Source organism: Theropithecus gelada, chromosome 15 (genome assembly GCF_003255815.1).
Source record: "Theropithecus gelada isolate Dixy chromosome 15, Tgel_1.0, whole genome shotgun sequence".
In the NCBI taxonomy this organism is placed as follows: Eukaryota; Metazoa; Chordata; class Mammalia; order Primates; family Cercopithecidae; genus Theropithecus; species Theropithecus gelada.
In genome coordinates this window covers 10,800,282-10,808,586 of record NC_037683.1, presented here as the reverse complement: position 1 = coordinate 10,808,586, position 8,305 = coordinate 10,800,282, and the positions used below count along the sequence as shown (strand labels likewise).

The following is an 8,305-nucleotide window of genomic DNA, read 5'->3' as shown; positions in this document are numbered from 1 at the left end:
GCAGGTACCTGGTAAACATTTGTTGAATTCATGCTCCAACTTTCTCCTTCTAGAAACAAGGAAACTGAGGACCAAAGGCAGAAAGGGACATGTTGGAGATCAGAGTCAGGATCTAGGGGTCGAAGGCAGCGAGGTGAAGGGGAACTCCAGGTCAGGAAGCTGTGACCTCAGAGGAAGCCCATCTACTCTCCAGGCCTCAGTTTCCTCATCGGTAAGATAGAGTGAAACATCCATGACCACTATCCAAGAGGCCTGGTACTAGGAGAGAGATCCCACCCATTGACAAATATATTCTGCGCAGCATCCGTCCGCGCACCCTAGACACTGCTAAAGCACCCCGAAAGCCGCAGAAGGTTAAAACTACGACACCCATGGTGCCCCGGGCGGGGCCTGCGCACGGCGGCCGGCCCGCAGCGTCGCGGGCTCCCCCTAGCGGCTTCCCGGAGCGGTGCTCGCTCCGATCCCCGAGGGGCGGGGGCCGCGCGGCTCAGGCAGTCGGGGCGCGAGGCTGCAGCGGCGGAGCCAGAGTCGGAGCCGGGAGCGCGAGCTGCAGCCGGATCGCAGCCTGCGGGGCCCGCCGCAGCCATGGGCAACCGCGGCATGGAAGATCTCATCCCGCTGGTCAACCGGCTGCAAGACGCCTTCTCTGCCATCGGCCAGAACGCGGACCTCGACCTGCCGCAGATCGCCGTGGTGGGCGGCCAGAGCGCCGGCAAGAGCTCGGTGCTCGAGAATTTCGTAGGCAGGTAGGCGCGGCGCGCCCCCAGGCGCCGACCCCCGACCCCCAGGATCCCCGGAATCCCTGCCCGGGGCACCGACGGCGCGGCGACCTCGCAGCCCCCGACGCTGCACCCGCGGCCGGCGCGCCCCCCACCCCCAGCCGGAGCGAGGCGGCCCTCCCCACCTCGAGAGCCCCTCCGGGCAGCAGCGCCGCCCGCTAGTCTGCAAACGTCGTCAAGCCTCCGGCTGCCGAATCACGCCCCCTCCTCCGTCCCATCCTTTAGGGCAGACAACCCTCTGCCAGAAGCCCCGGCCAAAGGGCTGCCCCCCGCCCCCAACATGGGCATGGAGAGAGCCCGCATTACTCAGCGCCTCCGTTGGGCTCCGGGAGTCCCTTGGAGCGGGCAGCACCCGGGGGCAGCGGCCCCCCCACCGGACTCTATGGGGGACATCCTCCTACCCCCATGGGAATTCCTGGGCCGTGGCAGGGGTCAGACCCCCACCCCAGTCCCTAGAAGAGGACGTAGTCCCGTGGGCATCGAGGACCCGGTACGGCCTCCCCCCGGCACACACACACCTCTGCGGCTCCCGCCGCCATCCGTGCGCAGCGCGGCGGAGAGGGGGAGGCGCGGGCTGCAGGATGAGGAAGGGAAGAGGGGAGGAGAAACCACTTCTTATCCTTTTCTGAGCAGCCGGCCCCTTGCTTCGCCACGGCCCCTGGGTGGGGGGCGCCTCTCAGTGTCGCCCTCCCCTTGGCCTGGCCAGAGGGATCGTGATGGAGGGAGAGGCGGCAGAGGGCAGAGATGACTAAGACAGGGATGGCGGGAGGGGGGAGCCATTTGCAGAACCTAATCCCCCTCCCGCCTCTGATCCCACAAGGCGCTGGGAGGCCTAGGTGGCGGAGAGGGGAGCAACCACAAAGACAAAGGGTCCTGGGTTTACGGGGGCAGGCAGGGTCGTGACCCCCAGGCTCTCCCCAAACCCCCAGAGGGAGGAAGAAACAGTTTTTCTGGTGCTGAGGACAGAGAGGAAAGATAGGAGCTCTCCAGGTACTGGAGGTGAGATGGGGGGCTGGGCAGACTGGGAGATGAAGTGAGAGAGTTTACACTGACCCCCTCTTTCATCTCCCCCCCATCTTCTTCAGAAACCCTTGCTTTCTTCCAATGACCTTCAGGGCCAAAAAAGTGACTGGCACATGGGAGAGGGAGGCAGGGGTCCTTCTCCGCAGAGGGACAGCAATTCTGTCCAAGCCAGGTTCTGCTGCAAAACCTCAGGCAAGTCACTTGCCCTCTCTGAGCCTTAGTGTCCCCATCTCTAACATGGACAGTGGGACTGGATGGTTGTTCCTGCCCCTCAAATGTCCTGGGAAACCCATGCCAGCCCTAGAGGTGAGAGGGAGAGGGCCTGACTGGAGCCACGTATGTGTGGGATGTTGGAATGCCACCGTGGGGGCGGCCGTGCCCATCTGGTCAGCAGAGGGGGAGGCATCTGTCTCTCCGATGGCTCCTGCAGAACCCCCCTTCTGATCACATGACCCCCAGAGCTGCAGAGACCCAGGCAAGAGATACACAATGAGCCCCTTCCCCAAGGGCCGGCAGTCAGGGACAGCCAACAGTTTAGAGTGGAGAAACCATATTCCTACCTCTCCTCGTTTGAATGTTGGCTGAATTCCTGCCCCACGCCAGGCTGCGTGCTCCAGGCTTGGGGTAGGGAGGGAACCAACTGGTGATTTCAGCCCCCGTCTACTGAGTCCATCCTATGTACCCCCTATGCTGAATCAGTCATAGGCTCACAGGAGCTCCCAAGAGGCAGGTACCATGATGCCCATCCTACAGATGAGGAAATTGAGACCCTGGAGGTTAAATGCCTTGCCCAAGGTCACACATTCAGGAAGGGCAGCAGCTGTTAGACTCCAAAGCCCAGTTCCTAATCTCGATGCTGCACATCCTCTGAGAGCCGGGTCCTGCACCAGACACAGGGACGAGCGGGTGGGTGGGCCTCCATTTCCCCATCTGTGGAATGGGAACGCTGACAGCCACTGCCCTGCCTTCCTGAGAAGGTAACTGTGGGCTCCACTGAGTTCATGGGTGGAAAGGTACTTTTGTAAACATGCGGGACAGGGTGTTGATAGCCAATTAGGCTTGGGGACCTGCATGCCCAGCCCCTGCCCTCCTGGAGCCCATGATGCAGGGGCCAGCCCTGACCACGGCAGATTTCAGCAAGTACTTGCTGGCTGTGTGGCGGAGCAGGGTGTGGACTGTACCCCAGGAGGCCTGGGCCTTCTGGCTGCCCTCTGCACCCCAATGCCCTTGGCCATGGTCCCCGCAGGAGGATGTGCAGGGTGTCCAGATGCAGGCTCAGGGCAGGGGAGGGGGCCTAGGTTGATGTGAAGGAGTAGGCAGGAAAGCATTCATGATCCCCTGAAAGTTAGTGAGAAGGCCAGGGAAACTGAGGCTCAGTGGGTTCCACCATCTCAGTCTGCCAACTCCTTCAAGGGCTCCTGACCTCTCCAGCAGGGCTCAGTCCCCAGCCTGGTGAGCATAGTAACAGCCATTCTGTCTCCTGGGGCTTCCCAGGAGCCAATCCCCCACGGAAAATGCTTCAAAGGAAAATGCATCAGGGCTGCCCCAGGTCCACCCAGGCTTCTGGGCGCTCAGGAGGATCTTGCTGTCAGCTCTGCAATGGAGGTAGCATTGCAGCTGCCCGGGATGCTGCTAGAACTTGTCTGGGTCTATACTGTTTCTTCACACCCTTCCCTTTTACAGAAGGGAAAACTGAGGCTAATTCATTCAGTCATTTAGTAAACATTTGTGGAGGGTGCACGATGTCTCGGCACTATGGTGGAAAAGACCAAGGCTCTGCATTGCAGAGGGAGAAACTCAGAAGACAACTGGAAAATGTGGTCAACATCAGGGAGGGGAGCGGGGCTGCTCTCCCAAGGGAGGTCAGAAGTCTCCGGGAGGAGGTGGCATCTGAGATGAGAACCGAGGGATGAGAAGCTGTGTAACTTGCCGGGGTGGGAGAGTTCCGGGCCGAGGGAAAGGTGCAAAGGCCCTGGGGTAGCAAAGAATTTGGTGCCTTTGAGGAACAGAAAGGACCCCCTGTAGCTGGTGTTTGGCTAGCAAGGGGGAGACAGGACCTGAGAGACAGGCAGGGGCTAGATCTACAAAGCCCTTAGGCCACGAGGAGTGAGGAGTTTGGGTTTATTTTCTCTCTTGTGGGAAGCTTTTTAGTAGTGGAGTGACTTGAGCTGATTCTAGCAAGGGTGTGGCTTGGGGAGGGGGTGAGGGAAAAGGCAGGAGACTGGTGGGGAGGCTGCTGCAGTGGGCAGAGGGCAGTGGAGGTCCTGAACGAGGGCTTTAGCTGCAATGAGAAGGAGAATGGTGGGTGGGTTTCAGGATATATTTTGGAGGAAGTCCTGCTGGAGGATGAATGTGGAGGGTGAGGAAGGAGGAATCAATGATGATGTCTGGGATTTTGACCTGAGCTCCTGGGTGGGTGTTGGTGCCATTAACAGAGTCGGGAAGAGTAAGGAGGAGCAGACTGGGGGGACGGGGGAAGACCAGGGTTTGGTTCTGAACATATTGAGCCTGAGATGCCTGTTAGACTTCTGAGTGGAAGATGTCAACTGGCAGTTTGGTGATGCAAGTCGGGAGCTCAGGGGGAAGGCGGGCTGGAAATAAAAATTTGGAAGTCGTTGGTGTAGAGATGGGATTTAAACCCGAGGGTAGATGAGCTCATGCTGGGGGTAAGTGTAGACGGGGGAGTGTTTGTGGACCCAGCACACGCCAGCCTTTCATGAACAGATGCCTGGTGCCCTAGGCCAAAGGGGCCTCCTTGCTGTCCCTCCAGCTCCTCTTTATCACCCCCGCCCCGCTACACCCCCCACCCCAATGCTCCCGTAGGACCAAGAGTGGGTTGTCCTGGGACAGGCCAAGTCCGGTGGGAATGTGGCAGAGGAGCCGAGAGCATGCTGTGAAGTCAGACCTGCTGAGTTTGAAGCTCAATTCTGCCACTTACAAGCAGAGAATCCCTGGCCATGTTCCCCAAACCCTGCCCAGTTGCTATTTCCTCATCTGTAAAATGGGGATAATAATAGCACAGCCCTTGTGAGATTATGGTGAGTGTTGAGACAATCCCCAGGAAGCACTCGGGGCAGGGCCTCGCATGGAGGACGCGCTGCTTCTATCCCTGCCTGGGCATAGGCAGGCAAGCCCCCTGGTATGGTGCGGGCTGGGAGGTGCACCAGGATGGGGGCACGGGTTGGGGATCTTCTCCATCCAGGGTAGGGTAGGGGTCCTGATGAGCGACCCTCTGCCCAGAGCCCAAGGAGCAGCCCGGGGGGAAGGGTTTTAGGTTTCCCCATGGCTCTGCCTACCCCCCCCTCACCCCCAGGCTTCCTGTCTGCCCCAATGCCCTTGTCCCTTCCTCCACATTCTTTTTTTTTTTCCTTTTTTTTTTTTTGAGACAGAGTCTCGCTCTGTCACCCAGACTTGGAATGCAATGGTGCGATCTCAGCTCACTGCAACCTCCACCTCCCAAGTTCAAGTGATTCTCCTGCCCTAGCCTCCTGAGTAGCTGGGATTACAGGCGTGCACCACCACACCCAGCTAATTTTTGTATTTTAATAGAGATGAAGTTTCATCATGTTGTCCAGGCTGGTCTCAACTCCTGACCTCCAGCGATCCACACACCTCAGCCTCCCAAAGTGCTGGAATTACAGGCGAGAGCCATGGCACTCAGCTCCTTCCTCTGCATTCTATCCCAGCATGGACGTGGTGCTGGTCTCTGGCCTCTGAGAGCCCCTTTCTTTGTCAAACGTAGCCTTTCCCGGGCAGACAGCCCACTCCCCATGATTAAGCTCTGTCTCTTCCTCTGAACACACTGGGATGCATCATAGCGGTCTCATTTCTTAGATTTGGAGATGGAGGCCAAAGACTATTAGGGGATAAATGAGACATCCTAGGCAGAGTGTGGATGACCTGGAGGGGGCAGAGGGAACTGACATTTCCTTGGCACTTGCCGTGTGCCAGTCCCTGAGGATACAGCTGTGAATCAGCCGGACCCATCCTGCTTGGGAGGCTTGTCGCTGATCGGGGCAGACACACATGAAATCCACAAAGAGCACGTTTGTTGTGTGTTTTGAAGGAGGCTGCTCCTGTGTTGCAAGGAACCTGACATTGAGGGGAAGGGAGCTTTCTGAGCCATCAGAAGGCCTCCTGAGGAGGTAGCATTTAAGACTGGACCTGAGCAAGACTAGGACGTGGTGAAGCCAAGGCGTGGACTGGTGCAGGTGCAGGGACTGTCCTGAGCAAAGGCCTAGGGGGAAAAGAACCCGGATGAAGGATGAAGGGCAGTGTGGCTGAGTGAGGAGCAGAGGCCAGAGGTGAGTCTACGAGGGTTGGGGAGGCAGGGCTTGAGGGGCCTGTTAGGGGCCCTTTGACAGTCCCCAACCGACGTGGAGAGCTGCCACACTCTGCTCCGGCCTCTGCATGCTCAGAGCACGCACCTGCCACATGCTAAGCACACACTGCCTGTGGGCCACATGTGGAGCACACCCCCGAGGTTGGATGCATGGAAATGCACCCATCCGCAGCCAGAGGACATCCTCTCCAAACCCACGCCCCACCGTGGCCCAGAGGAGCCGGAGTGAAAGGTGACCCTGGCAGACAGTATCTGATCCCGGCACCAGGAGAATCGAGTTTCCCAGGCCCTGGCTGGGTCAGAGGGTCGGACTCAGGGAAGGGGGTGCAGGTAGGAGAGTGGAGAGAGTGGGCAGGGCAGGAGTGGAGGAAGCGGGTCATGGACACAGTACTGTCAGGCATGGAGAAACGGACGCCCACGTACCATATGTCTATGTATTCCAGTTATAAATCAAGCTGAGGAATTGCTAAATGCAATGCATTCTGCCCTCCCACCATAACAAATGCACCTTCATCACAACCTGGCCAGCTGGGTTTGAATTCAGAATTTCAGACTCCTTGGAGTTCCGTGGTGGATGTGGAGGCGTGAGGACACAGGTGTCCCCTCTCCCCGGGCTGCCCCATCATTTCCCTCTTTATCCCTCCAGGGTTCACTTGTGAACACCCCAGCCCTCATATCCCAGCTCCAGAAAGGACCCACCTTGGGCCTGAGCTGGTCCCCACATGGGCCTGGGTGGTGGGCTTGGAACTGCTTGAGAAGGAATCCTGGGGCACCTGAGCGTAGCCTACGAGGGGAGCACAGGCTCCAGCTGGGCACCTCCCCTGGGTTCTGGGGAACTCTTTGCCCCACGGGGAGGGTGAGGCCAGGGGAGGTCCAGAGAGGGACCCCTAAGGACAGTACTGATGTCTTCTATCATTCAAAGTTTTTGTTTTGTTTTGTTTTGTTTTGTTTTGTTTGAGAAAGGATCTCACTCTGTCACCCAGGCTGGAGTACAGCCGGGTGATCTTGGCTCACTGCAACCTCCGCCTCCTGAGCTCAAGCCATCCTCCCACCTCAGCCTTCCAAGAAGCTGGGATGACAGGCATGCGCCACCACACCCGGCTAAGTATTTTATTTTATTTTTTGTAGAGATGGGGTCTCACTATATTGCCCAGGGTGGCCTCAAACTCCTGGACTCAAGTGATCCTCCCACTTCGGCCTTCCAACCAGGTTTTTATTTTATTTGTGTTTATTTAGCATTATTATTATTATTAGAAACAGGGTCTTGCTCGGTCACCCAGGTTGGAGTGCGGTGGCACAATCTCAGCTCACTGTAACCTCCGCCTCCTGAGTTCAAGCGATTCTCCTGCCTCAGCCTCCCAAATAGCTGGGACTAATGGGCATCCACCACCATGCCCAGCTAATTTTGTGTTTTTAGTAGAGATGGGGTTTCACCATATTGGCCAGGCTGGTCTTGAACTCCTGACCTCAGGTGATCTGCCCGCCTTGGCCTTCCAAAGTGCTGGGATTACAGGTGTGAGCCGCCAGGTTTTTAGATGGCAAAAATGACACAGAGAGGGTAGGGAATCTGCCTAATGTCACACAGCAATTGAATCAGAGGCAGGCCAGGAACAGGCATGGGTCTCCTGCCTCCAGTCCATACCTTTCCATGTTTCTGTCTCCCTGTTCCCCACCCCAGTCCCACCCATGTGTGCACACACCTACACACTGGAGAGTCTTCCTTGTCTCCTCCTCTTCCTGGGTGACTCTCTGGCACTCTCACCCATTCCCTGGAATGAAATCTGGCTAAGAAACAAGAATCGTTTGGAGAAGTCAGGCCTGGCAACTTAGAATTACTATAAACAACAGAAAAAAAAAAAAGTAATATTGAGCTTGGAAGGTGTTCAAAATATTCTCCTAAATGGCATCTTCCCATTGCCCTGGCCAGAGGCCCTAAGATCGACTGCCTGCCGGCTCCGCCATCCTCCCCATCCAACTTGGCCCCCATGCCCTGTGGATTCTGCCCAGCTCACTCCTGTCTACCTCAAACTCCAGCCTCTTTGTCTTAGCAGCAGAGTAACTTCCTCCCTTGCCCCCCTAACCCATTCCCCGCCCAATAGCATGGAACTCTCTCCAGCCTCCCAAATCTATCTTCCTAACTTGAAGCCCTCTTTGGACTCCC

At 57.5% G+C, this 8,305-nt stretch overlaps 1 protein-coding gene across 12 annotated transcripts in view; it reads left to right on the top strand.

Annotated features, from left to right (window-relative positions):
* Window positions 1–475: 475 nt before the first annotated feature.
* DNM1 (dynamin 1) overlaps window positions 476–8,305 on the top strand; it is a 52,879-nt gene continuing 45,049 nt past the window's right edge. For all 12 annotated transcript variants that reach the window (XM_025358759.1, XM_025358763.1, XM_025358758.1 and 9 more), the window contains exon 1: window positions 476–746. In XM_025358759.1, the coding sequence (XP_025214544.1) occupies window positions 586–746 (161 nt within the window). In that variant the 5' untranslated portion in view covers window positions 476–585. The remainder of the gene's footprint in view (window positions 747–8,305) is intronic.